The sequence below is a fragment of the Lutjanus erythropterus genome, chromosome 11 (genome assembly GCF_056507025.1).
Source record: "Lutjanus erythropterus isolate fLutEry1 chromosome 11, fLutEry1.hap2, whole genome shotgun sequence".
NCBI classification, from domain to species: domain Eukaryota; kingdom Metazoa; phylum Chordata; class Actinopteri; order Lutjaniformes; family Lutjanidae; genus Lutjanus; species Lutjanus erythropterus.
Window position 1 is genome coordinate 40,356,626 of NC_139327.1, and position 16,008 is coordinate 40,372,633.

The 16,008-nt window shown below is 38.5% G+C and overlaps 1 protein-coding gene across 1 annotated transcript in view; it reads left to right on the forward strand.

The window, feature by feature from the left end:
- Positions 1 to 5,123: 5,123 nt before the first annotated feature.
- The window catches only part of nup98 (nucleoporin 98 and 96 precursor), a 29,454-nt gene continuing 18,569 nt past the window's right edge, over positions 5,124 to 16,008 (forward strand). The window contains exons 1-11 of the mRNA XM_084730199.1: positions 5,124 to 5,293; positions 8,643 to 8,769; positions 10,840 to 10,935; positions 11,080 to 11,265; positions 11,633 to 11,772; positions 12,283 to 12,390; positions 13,702 to 13,885; positions 13,976 to 14,145; positions 14,773 to 14,910; positions 15,121 to 15,256; positions 15,351 to 15,443. Coding sequence (XP_084586325.1) covers positions 8,691 to 8,769; positions 10,840 to 10,935; positions 11,080 to 11,265; positions 11,633 to 11,772; positions 12,283 to 12,390; positions 13,702 to 13,885; positions 13,976 to 14,145; positions 14,773 to 14,910; positions 15,121 to 15,256; positions 15,351 to 15,443 — 1,330 coding nt within the window. The 5' untranslated portion in view covers positions 5,124 to 5,293; positions 8,643 to 8,690. The remainder of the gene's footprint in view (positions 5,294 to 8,642; positions 8,770 to 10,839; positions 10,936 to 11,079; positions 11,266 to 11,632; positions 11,773 to 12,282; positions 12,391 to 13,701; positions 13,886 to 13,975; positions 14,146 to 14,772; positions 14,911 to 15,120; positions 15,257 to 15,350; positions 15,444 to 16,008) is intronic.

Genomic DNA, 16,008 nt, shown 5'->3' on the forward strand with positions numbered 1-16,008 from the left:
ATTAAAAAATATAAAGTTCTAAATTTGACAAAAATACACACTCAACATTATATACACCTTTCACTTATACAGATATATATGGACGTACGAGGTACTGACGAATAGCTGTGGAAGACAACTGCACACAAGCTGTAAATACACACACGGTGTGTTAAAAGAAAAACAATGTAAGACAGTGTTGCCTTGCAGAGGCAGATTGGATTGCACAGAATATTAGCAGCAAAAAGTTCACAGTGAAGATGCAAGAAAAACTTTTGTTCTTGAGTGGTGTGTACGAGTGATTTAGGAGAACTTGTCACATTCACTAGTTTTCTTGTATTTTGAATTTTCTATCAGATACAAACACAATTTACGAGGTGCAGACCTGTCGTAGAGTCATGAACAGTCAGTCTGCTCGTGTCCAAACCAAAGTTTTTCACTAATGACTGAATATTTCATTAATATAAAGACATTTTGAGTTTGAAAAATAAATCTCACTTCATAATTATGTCAACATTATCCTGTCTGACTGCATTTCAAATAATAATATAATTGTGAATTTACATATAAAGCCTCTCAGGTGTATTTAAAATAAATATAAAATGAACACGCTGTTTTTCATTTTCATTTGTTCTGTTGGCTGCAGTCCAGTGATTTACTGCACAGTAACTGATGCTCGATTGCATAAACATCTATCTATACATGTCTTCATATGTTTTTTTGTCTAGCTGTCAGCATATCTATATTTATATTCATCTTTGAGAAACTGAGTCTGCAAACCACATGTGTATATTAATGTACAGTCTTGTAATGAGGAGGTTCACACAGTGCGACACCTGCTGGTGTTTCTTTGTAACTACCTTTGGCGCAGTGCTGCTGGTTCTGTGAACAGGTGTACTGTCCACAGTACAGAAGACACTTTACTGCGGTGCTTTTCATTTTCAAAATAGACATAACATGCTGTGGTCACTCAGTTGCACATGAACAGGGAAGACAATAACACACTTACTGAGTATATGATCCTTCAGTTATCAATCCCAGTGTTCCACCATGACCTCCATTAGTTCTGTCCATCTGTCTATAAATAATTCCCTCTGTCATCTCAGCATATATGTCCTTTTTTACAGTGTAGAAATACTTGTTAGAATTGATAAGAACTCAGCAGAGGTGGTGGGAGCTTCTTTTCAAACCATCTGATTGTATTTGTTGTCTTTGCTGCTGTTAGTAATATTTGTAATCTAACAATGGACATTTCCAAATATGTGTAAGTGTGTATTCACGGTTTCTCCACCTTCCCTCCAACATCCAAGTATGTTACAGTGTTGAACCTGCGTCCTGTTGGCTTCAGGTGTTTGGACTTTACATTTTCTAAACTTCTACTTTCTAAACCTTCTTCACATCTGAACACATTATTAATCACTGAATGATTTCAAGCAGGAACATTGTCTTCTAAACTTACATCATTTATTCTTTATTCAGATTGAAGCGCTGCAGTTTGTCAGAGATCAGCTGTTCTTCTCTGGTCTCAGCTCTGAAGTCCAACCCCTCACATCTGACAGAACTGGACCTGAGACTCAACAACCTGAAGGATTCAGGAGTGAAGCTGCTGCGTGATCTCGTGGAGACTGTGAGGTCAGTAGAGGGGCGGAGTCAGTCCCTGCTGGTTTCAGCAGTATTGAAGTAAACACAGTTTGAATCAAAGTAAAGATCCAGTATCTCCTGTTTTCCTCAGTGAAGCTGTGAGAGGAGAACGGTGACAGGCTTCAGGATCTCAAAGTCTTTGTTTCAACACTAAACAATTGATCAGTTCATCTTTGTCACAGATCTCAGATCAGTCTGACTGAAGCCTGCAAATCACTGGCTCTTATTTCATAGAACCATGGTTACATTTAATAACCATGTGGTCTTTGTACAGACCAGAACCTGCTGAAGTCCAGGAACCACAGCTGATGATTTGTCTTCAGTCTTTGTATGAACATGTAGGACCTTTAACATCATAAATATATATATCTGTCCTTGTGTCTTTAGTTTTGTTGTTCAGACATGAAAAAGTGGTTTGGAGCCTCTTTATTCTGCAGTGATGATGCCTTCAGGGTCGGACTACAACTAATGATTACTTTCATAGTTGATTAATTGGTCGATTATTTTCTCGATCGATTGATTAGTAGTTGTTTCGTCTATAAAATGTCAGAAAATTGTGAAAAATGTTGATCAGTGTTTCTCAAAGCGCAGGATGATGTCCTCAAATAATGGATCAATAATGGATGAATGGGTGCAGCTGTAGTTCAGGGACTCTCAGCAGGTTATTTCCACTGTGTACTTGAGTGAAATCTGCAGAGTCAACAGACCTGATGGTCTGTGAGCTTCCAGCTCAGCGTTTTCACTCCAACACGTTAACATGAGAGCTGGAAGGAAGCAGCTCTGCTTCACTTGTGCTCTGAACACGACTGAAGTCCTGCTGCTCTTCATACTGGAGGTGATGAAGAAGAGTCTCTGTAAACACTGATTCATGACTCCTGCTGTCTCTCTGCTTCTCTCATCAGATGGGAGTGTCATCACTAACAGAGTGATGATGATGATGATGATGAAGGAGTTTGTGTTGAGAGGATCAGCTGTGTCCTGATGATCCACAGAGGTTGAAGCAGCAGCAGTTTGTGTGTGGAGAGACTCTGACTGGGCCGAGTTACTGGGAGGTGGAGTGGAGAGGAGAGCTTCATCCAGCACTGACTGACAGACCAATCACAACCAGCGGAGACGACTGTCAGTGCTGCAGTCTGACCTGCTCTGAGATCCTCCTCCACATGTTGGGCTCCTGGGTACTGAGTTCCACTGTTCCCCTCATTACTGCAACCCTCGATTCTTATTATAATCACTGATGATGATGATGATGATGATGATGATGATCAGCAGGTTTAATTTTGTATTTCTTCTCATATTTTCCATATATTGCTGTTTTTATATGAATATATTTCTGTATCTGTTGTAGAATAAGGCCCAGATTTCCTGACATACTTCCTGTTGGATATATATTGTTATTGTCATATTATCTCTTTAAATATTGTTGAAAAATATTTATATTTTTATATAATCATTTTCTATGCTTCTATATGTTTGTATTGTTGAATGGGAGCAGCTGTAACGTGACCAATTTCCCCCCTGAGGATCAATAAAGTGATTGTGATTGTGATTGTGAGCTACTTTGTTTTGGCAGCTTTCAAACCTGTGACATGAACTAAAATCCATCAACATAAATATTTTATTTCATTTATTTTGCTAATTTCTGTGTATGTTACCCCACACCTCTGTGCAGTATCCAAGATATTGCATAAGTGAATAATACAAAATCTGAAGTGTCCTTTTTATAAAATTCCAATATTTAGTATTTAATATAAACTTTTGTGGATAATTTACTTTAAATTATCAAATTATCAAATCACAAACTAAATTATCTGTAACTCTCTTTAAATCAGACCTATAATAAAAATATTTGTGTCACCTGCAAACAGAAGATACTGTAACACTACACAGATCTCATTAATATATAAAATAAATAGTTTTGGGTGCCAAAACAGACGCCTGTGTGACTCCACATTTAACCCTCATAAACTCAGAATTATTACCAGCAAACTGTACAAATGACTGCTAATTATCCAAAGTCTTTATAACCTCTTAAATACAGCTCTGCTGATTCCATAAATCTGTAACTTAGACAGAAGCAGATCTGTTGTACAGAATGATTTTTTTAAATCAGTAAATACTCCTACTGTGTTCTGCTTTTATCTCAGCAGCTGTAATCTATTCTGTGAATTCAATCAGTCTGAAGGATGTAGATCTATTTGTTCTAAATCAACACTGATTCTCACTTATCAATTTATTTATTTATTTATCAGTTACCATTTTTGAAAAGTAGAATTATGTTTATTTTCATCTTTTACATTGGAAGGATTGGAAGGACAGATTGCAGATAGAAGTCAGAAGTTTGAGTCTGAAGTCAGTGTTTTTTTTTCACAATCAGCTGATGTTTCATTCTTCACTTCTTTACAATAGTGAGAATTTCATTCTCACCTGTCTCATCAATAAACACTGACTGCAGAATCTTTCTTCCACCATCTCCACTTCTACCTGCCTCTGTTTGCTCCCTTCCTTGTATCTCATTAGGCTGCACGAGATTCGGTCCAACATTCAGAAAAACAAAGAACTGAACTTTCTCACCACCTCAGTCACATTTTTTTCTTCTTCATCCTTGACAAAGAAATCTGGAGGTTTTGTGAACTGAGTGTTTGGTCTTTTGACACTTCAGAATCTTCCATGTGTCTTTCATGTCACCTTTATTTTCCTTCAATCTCACATCATAATGATCTTTTTAGTTTGTCTCATTATTGAAGTTAACTTATTTTCATATAATTCTGCATATTTGGTCTTTAACAGAGCTGTGTAATACAGTAGAATTATTGCCATAGTATCGTGTTAAATAAGGGATAATGTACAGTGAGCAGCTCGTTATTGACACAAGACCTGCATCATCCTGTTGGGTTTTATTTCACAGTACTGACCTGCTCACTGTACATTATCCTACTTGTTATATAGTTATGTGCCAAAATTATCAATAATTTGACACAAAATATTAATTTTAAAATGATTTTAGTGATTTAACAATGGTTGTATTGTTCCTTTCGAGTCTATGATCAGAACTGAATCCATAGCAACGCTCTGTTCTTCGTAACAACGGTCTGTTATACAGAAATAACAGACCTGAGAATGCTGTCATTGACCAATCAGAATCGATTTAACAAAGCTGTGTAATACAGTAGAATGATTACCTGTCTGACAATGTTAACAAAACTGAAAAACTACAGATTTCATGAAAGTAGAATTCATGGCAGAGCTGTTGGATTGTATTTCGTTGTACAGGTGTATAATGTAACTGGTGGTGCGATAATTACATTGTTTGAATGTGATGACGTGTATTTGAAATAAAGCAAAATATAATTTTTAATTTTTTGAAATGTGGACAAATGTCTTCTTTTGGATTATAAAATTAAAACTGATTTAACTTGAATAAAGATAAAGATGACTAATAATTTGGGTTTCAAGGCTCCGGCGAGAAGACGTCGTCGTCATGACGCATGACGTATGAAAGTGCGTAGTGACGGTTGCTGGTGGACAATTTTCCCTCCTCGTTGACAAAGCTATCCGGCTACACTGATGTGAAGCTAAAGAGACAAGAATCTGTGAACGTTTTGGACTGTGAAGCTTTAACACCACAGGAGGAGGGTGAGAAACAAAACGAACATCCACAGAAACACCGTCACAGGTAAATGTTACTAAAATAACACCTGTTCTTTGTCCGTTTACCTTTTGTTTTGCTAACGTTCACAGTTAGCGGGAGAGCTAGCAGGCTATCGCTAGCTTGACGCACGTAACTTGTAACCAGCAAGTCTGTGTAATACGTTACTGTCCGACAGCAGCGGCAGTATATTTAGATTTAAAAGCGTCTTCTCTCCGTTAGTGAGAAGGATTTGACCTGTTGGTAAGTTTGTTTGTGCCGTTAAGTCACAGAGCTAACAAGTTAGCATGCCGTTAGCTGACATACGGAAACTGAAGCTAACCTGCGGGCTTGTCAGTGTTAGCTGTATGTCTCTGTTCTTGTGTTGATCTGCGGTTCAGAACTGGTCTGGTCTGGCTCTGACTCGCTAGGTGACTGGTTTGGTTTTAACTAGTTTTAACTAGTTTAAATTCGTCTAACCAGCAGGCTCTGACGGTAATGTCGTGTTTTAAAGTAACGGCTCGGCACAGCCCGGTGGGCTGCACGTGGAGCCCGGGTTAGTGACGGTCAGTTTGTCTCCTGTCTCCTGTCTCTGTCCACAGTTCAGACCAGGACATCATCATCATCATCTCCATAAAGTGTTAAAGTTTACACCTCACTCCGTCCTCCTCATACAGCTGAACCTCACACTCTTTTATCTGAAGTCGGCCTTCAGCTAAATCAGAACAGTCAGACAAGTTTGACAGGAGGAATAACTTCTCTAACAAAATACAGTCTGTGGTTCTCAAAAACTTCATAATATTTTCCATATTGTTTTCTGTGATGGTGTTGTCTGTGGAGAGTCAATGTTGTGATAGGAAGATTGACAAAATACGTCCAAAAAGTAAATAAGTTCGTATTAGGGATGCATCTGAATCCGAATATGTTATTCAGGAAAGCACAAATAATGTGATGGGAACGAATATTTCTTCTGTCCACAACCACCTCTCCATCATTTTTTAAAGGGATAGTTCACCCAAAAATGAAAATTCAGTCATTATCTCCTCACCCTCATGCTGATTGAAGGTCAGGTTTAGTTTTTTAGTCCACAGAACTCTGCTGGAGTTTCACAGGAAAACAGTGTTGCAGAATTTAGTGAATGGCGACCAGTTTTCTAACATAGGATACCATTTTTTAACATCTGTTAAGCAACTAAGCTGTTTGTTAGGACTGACTGATACATTAAAAAAATCATATTGAGAATGTTTTGACAGGTCTTTTGATAGCGACTCACAAATAATGTGAATGACTATTTTTGCATCATAGTTTCCATTTTTACTGAAATATAACTTAAAATTTGGTGTGAATTCTGTACCAAACAAATATATTTTCTTATATCTGGAATAGAGGTGGGCAGTATATCGTTATTATATCATATCGTGATATAAGACTAGATATTGTCTTACATTTTAAATATCGTTGTTTGGTGGTTTGTCATAACCGGTGTCTCTTCCTGGTTTTAAAGGCTACATTACAGTAAAGTGATGTCATTTTCTGAACTTATTGTTGATTGTTCCAGCAAAAATCTCACTGTTCATATTTTGATGAAGCACCAATAGTCATCGATAGAATATTGTCACAACAGTGATGAGGTGTTGGGTCAAAACGATGTTAGAAGTGATATTTGATTTTGTGTATGATCAACAGCAATACAACAAAGACATCTTCAGTCACGACCTACATGGTCAATAATTATTGACAGATATGAAACTTCACTCTCTTAATTGATTAATATATATATATATATTAGATTATTTTTAGGGCATAGTTGTCTTTATTTGATAGTGACAGCTGAAGTTTTGACAAGACAGAGGGTAGAGAGAGAGGAGATGACATGCAGCAAAGGGCTGCAGGTGGGAGACGAACCAGCGGCTCCTGCAGAGGACTGATAGTCGGGCTCAGGCTCTACCAACTGAGCCACAGAGGCGAGCCTCACCCAGGCCTAATCTGGAGAACAACATCTGTTAGCCAGGATGTCTATGCTGCACTACAGCACTACATTATAATGCTGTTATATTACACATATTTCCTTTATCAAAAAAGTTGCAGCTTCTGTGATTTGACCATATTGCAATTTCAATAATATTTAGATTAATTGTGCAGCCCGAGTTCAGACATTCAGCAGCGCAGCAGGTGTAGTCCACCTGACAAATGTCACGGAAATAGAGAGAAAGTGATTTGTTCTACAAATCAATTCAGTCAAATAAATCAACAGTTTCTTCTACTTGGTAGAGTAGCAGGTAGTTTTTACCCTCTGGCAGCGTTATGACGCCTACTTCAAGGTCACTATAGTAAATTAAAACTAAACTAACATGATTTGATAAAAAAAACATTTTAGTTAACTGAAATAACAAATAGATTTTAGAAAAGAACTAATTAAAACAATATGGTTATTATTCAAAACTACAAATATACAGGAAATGTCTTTATTCTGTCAACACAATCAGCACAAGGAGCCACTGGTGCATCTGTTTATTCAGACTGAGACGTTAAATGACTGTGAGTCCACTGCTTTCACCAAGTGTTATTTGTATTGTTACTCCTAATCTGAACTTCTTAAATGATGTTGACCCTGACAGATATCCCCATATTATAATTCACAACAAACTGAAACTAAACATTTTTAAACATTAGGAACTGGAGGGTACCAAAGATATTGTGAGAATTGGTGATTCTGCCTTAAATTTCAAGTATTGAAAATGACAACCCATTTAACTTGATAACATTGAAATTGTGACACCACTAGTTTAAATAGACTGTGGGTGTAAACTGTAAGACAAGGCTGGAAAATACATCAATATTGTATTGTGTCGTGACATGAGACTAGATATCGTCTTAGATGTTTGATATCATACTGTCATTTGTCTCTTCCTGGTTTTAAAGGCTGCATTACAGTGAGGTGATGTAATTATCTGAACTTACTGACTGTTACTGATGATTATTAATCAAAAATCTCATTTGCGGATGTTGCTGATTAATTGCTGTAAAAATGTAATCAATTAAAAGTGTATTAGTCTAGAAGTGGCAGTAATTGTGCCTAATTTGACATTGTTTTGTCTGGCCAGGTCATTTTTTGAATAAGGAAACTTCAACTCAAAATAAGGGGAAAAATAAGAAAAAACATGAGAAAAATGTGTGTTATTTATCTTACCATTACTGTTTGATCGATTGTTAGCATTTTCAACTACTGGTTAAGGAAAATTCACAAAATCTGCAATATTTTTAGTCAGTAAAAATGTGAACTGTTCCACTGTTCCATTTTCCCCGTTGATGTTTGCTCACAGTTTTGGAGTCCTGCAGGATGGAAACAGAGCAGATGTTGCTGCAGCTGTTTAATTTGCCGTTTGTCTCCAAACAGAAAACTTCTGCTCGCAGTTCCTTCTGCTGGCCCTGCTCGCAGGGCAAGATGTTCAACAAGTCTTTTGGAACTCCCTTCGGTGGAGGGACGGGAGGGTTTGGCACCTCATCGACCTTTGGACAGCAAAGTAAGTTCATTTATTTATTTATTAAAACTCAGGGATTCAAACTGACAGCAGACGAGTTCAGAAAGAACAAAGTGATTTTGTTCTTGTCTGTCTGTTGGTGATGTTCTCTGACTGCTGGACATTTAAAAGTTCTAATGAAGCAAACTAACACAAAATTCAAACTGATTAAATTAACACCTTTTAAATGGCTGAAATTATATTTTCAAATATAACAGTTTTTCACTGTGTGACCATATGAAAAATCAGGAAACAGAAATGATAAATTCAGGACAGTAAACCCAGAGATTTTCATCACTGTGGTTTGGGACAATAATTGTACAATTGTTGCACAATAATCAAATTTTGGGAATTAATGTCAGACCCAGATGTACTCATTTTGTATGTTTCACTAAATTAATTATCTGATTATCATGTAATTTACTCCGGAAACCTTATACCAATGGAAATAAAGCAAAGAAGTTTCTCACCTCAGTTTAATTAGTAGATGAGAGTCTAAACAGAAGCCAATTCATTCAATTCAAGCTGGGCATTTTCTGTGAAATTTCTTACAGGTTAAATAAAAAAAAAAAGGGCCTTAAATGTCACAGAAAATACATTCAGGGCCCTTTAACATTCGTTTGGAGCTCATCCCATAGTAGATGTTTGTTGATGGGCCTTGAATGTCATCTTCTGTGTTTATATATTTAAATGAAATGTATTGTTTGTCTCTCACCTTATTTTTTTGATTGTAATGTCATGTTAAATGTCAGAGCTGCTATGACACAAGACAAATCAATCAATATTTTATTTCAACAGTGAAGTTGTCAGAATATCCACAACAACCAAAGACATGTGATCAGAAGTACGACCTGGTAATCACATAACAGTTCAGAATACAGAGACTTAAGCTGTTAAAAGATTGTTGGTAATCAGTTCAAACACATTAGAAATGAACCAGCGTTAAAAATTATTACTGATGTGAATCTGACATGTTCCTGTGATGTGGACTTCAGGATGTCATTTGTCCCCAATAAAGGTTAATTATCAGGTTGATGGTAAGATGAACAAACCTCTGGGTTAACTGGATCCAGTGTGATGGTCTGCAACCAGCTGCTCTACATCCCCTCTCATTGTTGTTGATCTATGAAAACATTGAGATGACTCGCAGTTCAAGGCAACGTACTGCAATAGATTTTTGAGTTTTGAGCCAAACTCAAACTCTTAAGTTTTGAAACTACTGTTGTTGAGATCCTTTACTTTTCTTCTTTAGATAGACTTAAATCTTTGAGTTATAGAAACCCCCAAACACTGTATTTGAAAAATTGCAGTGTTTCAAGTAAAAGTGAATGGAAATTTTAATATTTTCCATTAAAAACATTTAATTTTCAGGCACCAAAATAATGAAACATCAGGTTCACAGCTCACTGTGACCAAATTTTGAAATACATTTGTTTGAGTTTCTAAAACTCAAAGATTAAAATTTTCATCTAAAGAAGAAAAGTAAATTATCTCGATTAAAGATTATAGGTTGCAAACATTTTGAAAGTTTATTTCAAACATAAGAGTTTGAGTTGGGCTCAAAACCCAAATCTTTTACAGAACGTTGCCTTGAAATTGAAAGTCATCTCAGCAATTTTTTGTGTGTTAAGTGATCCTTGCAAACTGTAGAAATATATAGCTCATATACCAAATAAAAAAAAAATGTAATATTTCTTTAAGTAAAGTGTGTCAGCCTACGTCTCTGGCTCGGTGCCTTTTCCTCGTAGGTCGTAGTAGCAGTTGCATCATGAGATGATTATCCTAAATTTCTGACACTGTCAGAAACTTCTGTCCCAGGTCATGTTTGGTCACAAAACTGTGATAACCACTGTCTTTGAACCTCACAGTGCAACATAGGACCACTGATTTAGAGCCACAACCAAAGATATCATCACATTTAGTCATCTTTCCACTGAGGCAGCCAAAAATCAGTCTATACCTCGCTTTAGAGTTTTAGTTTGGATTCCTGATGCATGTAGCTGCACCAGGTGATTTCAACCATCAGTCTTGTCTGTCATGGCGTCCTCTTCTTACGTGAACCCTGTTCTGTAGATGCAGGCTTTGGGACGACCGGAGGCTTTGGGACGTCTGCGTTTGGGACAACCACCAACGCTGGAGGACTGTTTGGTTCCGCACAGAATAAACCTGGTTTGTCACCTCTTGTCTTATTCGTTCTGTCTGGAGAAAAACAAGTCAGATGTTTGTGTAGTTTGGCCTTTCAGTGGTCTCTTTTTAAAGGTGTATAAACAATTACTACAAATGCTGTAATCTGTCCCTATGTCCGTCCTGCAGGCGGTCTGTTTGGGTCGAGTACATTCAGCCAGCCAGCGACTTCCTCCACCAGCACCGGCTTCGGTTTCGGTGCAGCGAGCGGCACTTCAACCAGCCTGTTTGGCAGCACTGGAACAGGCACCACCGGTGGACTCTTCTCCCAGCCGAACAATGCTTTCGGTGCCAACAAACCCACCACCTTCGGAAGTGAGAAGCCTCCTTACTTCACTGGTTTTACTTTACAGTTCACACTGTTTTTTTTATATAAGTGCTATTTTTTCCATCAGATTAGATCAGTCATGACAAACTGCTTCTGAATTCATCCAGTTCTTACACTTCAAACAGCTGACTGTCATTAAGGAAAGACATGATAAATTTGAGTTTACATTTTTTATGAACCAAAAAGACATAAAGGGTGTGAACCAGAGTATGAAATAATGCCACAAAAAAGCAGCATCTTTGTGCTTAAAATACATCTGCTTACACAAAACTGCTCAGTCCAGCTGTCACTTTGATTTAGTTAATGAAATGAGTTTATGTCCTGAAGAAGTCTCCCTCTCATCGTGTCCTCCAGGCTTCGGGACGAGCACCAGCAGCGGCGGACTGTTCGGGTCGACCAACACCACCTCCAACCCTTTCGGTGGAACAACCTCCCTGTTCGGAGGCTCCGGGTTCTCCGCTGCGCAGCAGCCAGGAACAACTGTCAAATTCAACGTGAGTACTTCTGTTGCAGTGAGTGTGGAGTTTCCTTAAAGCTCTTTATTTTCACTCCCAACTAGTCAGTTAGAACTAAAAAAAACATCTCAGATGAGAGGTGAAACAAGAACGTCAGGCAAGTGCAGTTGCCGACACACAGTTCCCAGAGATGCTGTGACCTGGATGACTGAGATGAATCTTCAGTCACTTGAGGCTCTCTATCAGTCCTGTGCACCCTTCTTTAAATAGTCTTTAAAGGAAGATGGCACTCTCTGGAAATTATTCACTGGAATCGTGCCAGTACACTGAAAACTTCCAGTTTTGCCCACTAATGCACTTAATACCTTTTATTAAATTCCTTCAAAATCCTCACTGAAAACATTCTGTGAATCTGGACAGACATGCATTTAAACTACAACCTGAACGGTTGGTGGAGACGCACAATTCATTGGACAGAATTAGCATTTTGTCCCTGACGTGTAAATTAACAGAATAACAAACATTATTACTTTCTTATTTTTCCTTCAGCCTCCAACAGGAAGTGACACGATGGTGAAAGCAGGCGTGACCACGAGCATCAACACCAAACACCAGTGCATCACAGCCATGAAGGAGTATGAGAACAAATCTCTGGAGGTGAGTTTGTGCTGCTGTTCTGCACCTGATCAAATTCTGCTCTCAGCTTTGCAAACTGGTTTATTTGTTTTCAACTTGTGATTTAGTCTTGTTACGTTTTTCATGGAGGAATGAGACACTGTTTATATCCAGATGGAGTTAAGAACCATAACTAGGTTTGGACGGTATCTTCAAACCTTCCTGACATTTCACTGGGGTATACAGTATATCACAGTATTTGTATGAAAAACAAAAATAAATCTTGTGTTGCTGGGCTGCTGGTGAAAGAAGTCATTGTGACATGTATGACAAGGTTTACCCTAAAAGTTTTGTGTGTCTAATATGCAGCTGCCCTACTTAGACAAGTCTTGCTGGGTTAAAATACTTGGGGCCATTAGATTAAGAAATGGAAAGGAAATAAGCTTCCTTCTTTCATGGATTCTTGCAGCAGGACTCGGTGACACATCAGTGGACTAAACAGAGATTATGTGCAGATGATGGTGGCAGACTGGAAATTAAATACAATCATGTGGCTAATAAACTACTTTTATAGTTGGAAGAAGTCAAAGATAAAGTTATATGTAGAAATATTTTCATGTTTTCATAACTAGTCATTAATTGATTGGCACTGTAGGACTCCGAGCTAATGGTTTGTTTTGTAACGCCACATAATTATTCTGTTGGATTAGTTCCCTGTTTTAATAAATTTTAATACATATTTTTATTTTCCATCAACAAAAAACAATTACACCTTTTACAGTATGTTTTAGATAACTTTATTCACAATGACGATACTGAAATAATACCATTGGGATATATATATATATATATATATATATATATATATATATTAATATTAGAATATTCTAAATACCCTACTATACCATAATACCTTGATACGGCCCAAGCCAAGATTTTTTTTTTAATAGTTAAATGAATTGTTTACTTGTGGAAGTTATTCCGTCTTTAAATTCAAGTGAGAAACTTGTGGTGAGGCAGGATTAGAAGGAAAGTCTGTGTGTGAAGTTCTGTGTAACACTAGCTGACATTTTGACACGAATCAGCAAACTTTCTTCATTTCTTACATTGTAGTCAGAAGAAATACACCATTTATTAAAAGTCTGAAATGCGTGAGGTTGTAAAAGTGGAATTTAGGTACAGAAATATTCAGAGCACTAATGAGCAGGTAGGTGTTGTGGTCCTCAGTTGGTTTGTTGTTGGCGTTTCATTCAGGATGCAAACATGAGAACATAGTAGAGATGATATAAAGGGAACTGATTTTTGTTACATTCTCCCTCAGTTTTTAAAGTCCTCCCTCATGTCCCCCTGCAGGAGTTGAGGCTGGAGGACTACCAGGCGGGCAGGAAGGGCCCGACCAACCCGATGGCTGCAGGGACAGGCAGTCTATTTGGGACGGCCACGGCCACATCCAGCGCCACCACGGGCCTGTTCGGCTCCTCAGCCCCCAACACCAGCTTCTCCTTCGGACAGAACAAGAGCACCTTCGGAGCGGCGAGTAAGTAGAGATGACAGCAGAAGTTAGTAAGATCGTATTTAGATGTTAGAACCCATGAGGTGACCTGCTGTGCGTTTGTCGTCTCTGCAGCAGCAGCCACCGGTGGGTTCGGCACAGCCACCGGCGGTCTGTTCGGTCAGCCGACTCAGCAACAAGCTGGCAGCCTCTTCAAGCCGTTCGGACAGACCACCACCACACAGAGCAGCGGCTTCTCCTTTGGCAACACCAATACGATGGGACAGGCCAACACCAGCAGCATTGTGAGAGTCTTTCTGTTTCACTTCTGTGGTTTAACTGTCTGCATTTCATGAGTTCCACACCTTACATGACTTTGATCCTATCTACATCCTGTTGTTATCACCTACGTGGGCTCCGTCTCCCTGTATCTGACATTGATTGGTTTGTAGATGGTCGTGTGTCTGATGTCGGCGTGTTTACAGGTCAGCAGGTAGCCTGATGCAGTCAACTGCTGCTAATCTGCCCCAGTGAAAATGTTGAGGAACAATGTGAGCGTTAAGGAGTACAAAGTATTTAAATCTCAATGCTGGATCTGTCCTGTAGACGTCCAGTAAAAAGCTCCTATGAGAGTTCAAGGACATTTGTTATAATTATACAACAAAACTGAGATGTAGTTCCTTCATAATACACACAAAATCCAACACGGATCAAGACAATTATTTAAATTCAGAGTGGAGGAAGAGACAAAGCTCCACACAGATTAATGCCTGTTATTACTGAGTCAGACTCGGCAGAAGTTGAAAAAAGATGAAAAACGTTTATGAATCAAAGAACTTCAGTGTTTTGTCACTTTGTTTTAAAAATCACAAATGCATCACTTTGGGTTTTGAGGATGTTTTGTGTCTCATTTCCCCCCTCCTGTGATTCAGGGTTTGTTTGGGAACACGGCGGCGTCTCAGTCGAGCGGGCTGTTTGGCGCCGCTCAGACGAGCACAGCCACTGGCTTTGGGACGGGCTCCGGATTGTTCGGCCAGACCAACACTGGATTTGGAAACGTCGGCACTCAGGTACAAACCAGGACAAACTGACTGTTTATCAAAAACAGGCAACAATAACAACTTCAGATAGTATAAGAACAGAAACCTCAGTTTAATACAGAGTGTGTACAATTATACTGATAATCCAGTTAATCAAACTGTGTGTGCTGATCTGAAGGAGGCAGATTTACACTCTGACTGTCAGTTTTAATGTGTGTGTATCTGTGTTGTGTATTACAGCAGAGCTTATTCGGTAATAAGACAGCCGGATTTGGCACCACCACCACCAGTGCCCCGTCATTTGGCACTGGCTCCGGGCTGTTTGGCAACAAGCCGGCCCTCACGCTGGGCACCGGAACCAACACGTCCACCTTCGGTGAGACTGCCGGTGATCAGACAGGAAGTGGAGAACAAGCTGGATACTTCAATATCGAATTCTGATTAGTGTTTCTGTGTTTTTCTTGGTGCAGGTTTTGGTGCAAACCCTGCTGGAGGGAGTCTGTTTGGAAACAAGCCGGCCACCGGAGGACTGGGAACCGGACTGGGAACCAGCTTTGGAACAGGTACTGGAGGCTTCATGAAATCAGGAAATGCTGAGGGAACAGATGATGATACAAAACTAAAACCAGGATGTGAAATATAAGACAAATTAAATGTACTTTGGATTATTTTCAGTATGTTATTTGAGAATTGATTATTTTTTTGATTCATTAATCAAACATGTTTGGACCTATTTTTCAAGTCTTTCCTGTAATGATGATTTTTGTTCAGTTCATCTGCCAGTCATTTTCTCAATTAATCAGTTAGTTGTGTGGACCATAAAATGTCAAACAATTCAAAGATATTCAGAGCAAAGAAACCAGAAAATATTCACATTTAAGAAGCTGAAATCAGAGAATTGTGACTCAAAAGTTACTCAAACTCTATATAAGTTGTACACCACACACAACTTAAGAGACAAATGATTTGTAAATTAACAGGTCAAGTTATTTTATAAAGCAGTACTCTCTGGTTCCAGCTCCTCAGTTATAAATGAGTGCTGATTTTCTCTGATAGTAAATAAAATATTTTTTGATTTTGGACTTCTGGTTTGTTAAAAAAGCAGTTTGGCATGAGGAGGTTGTGATG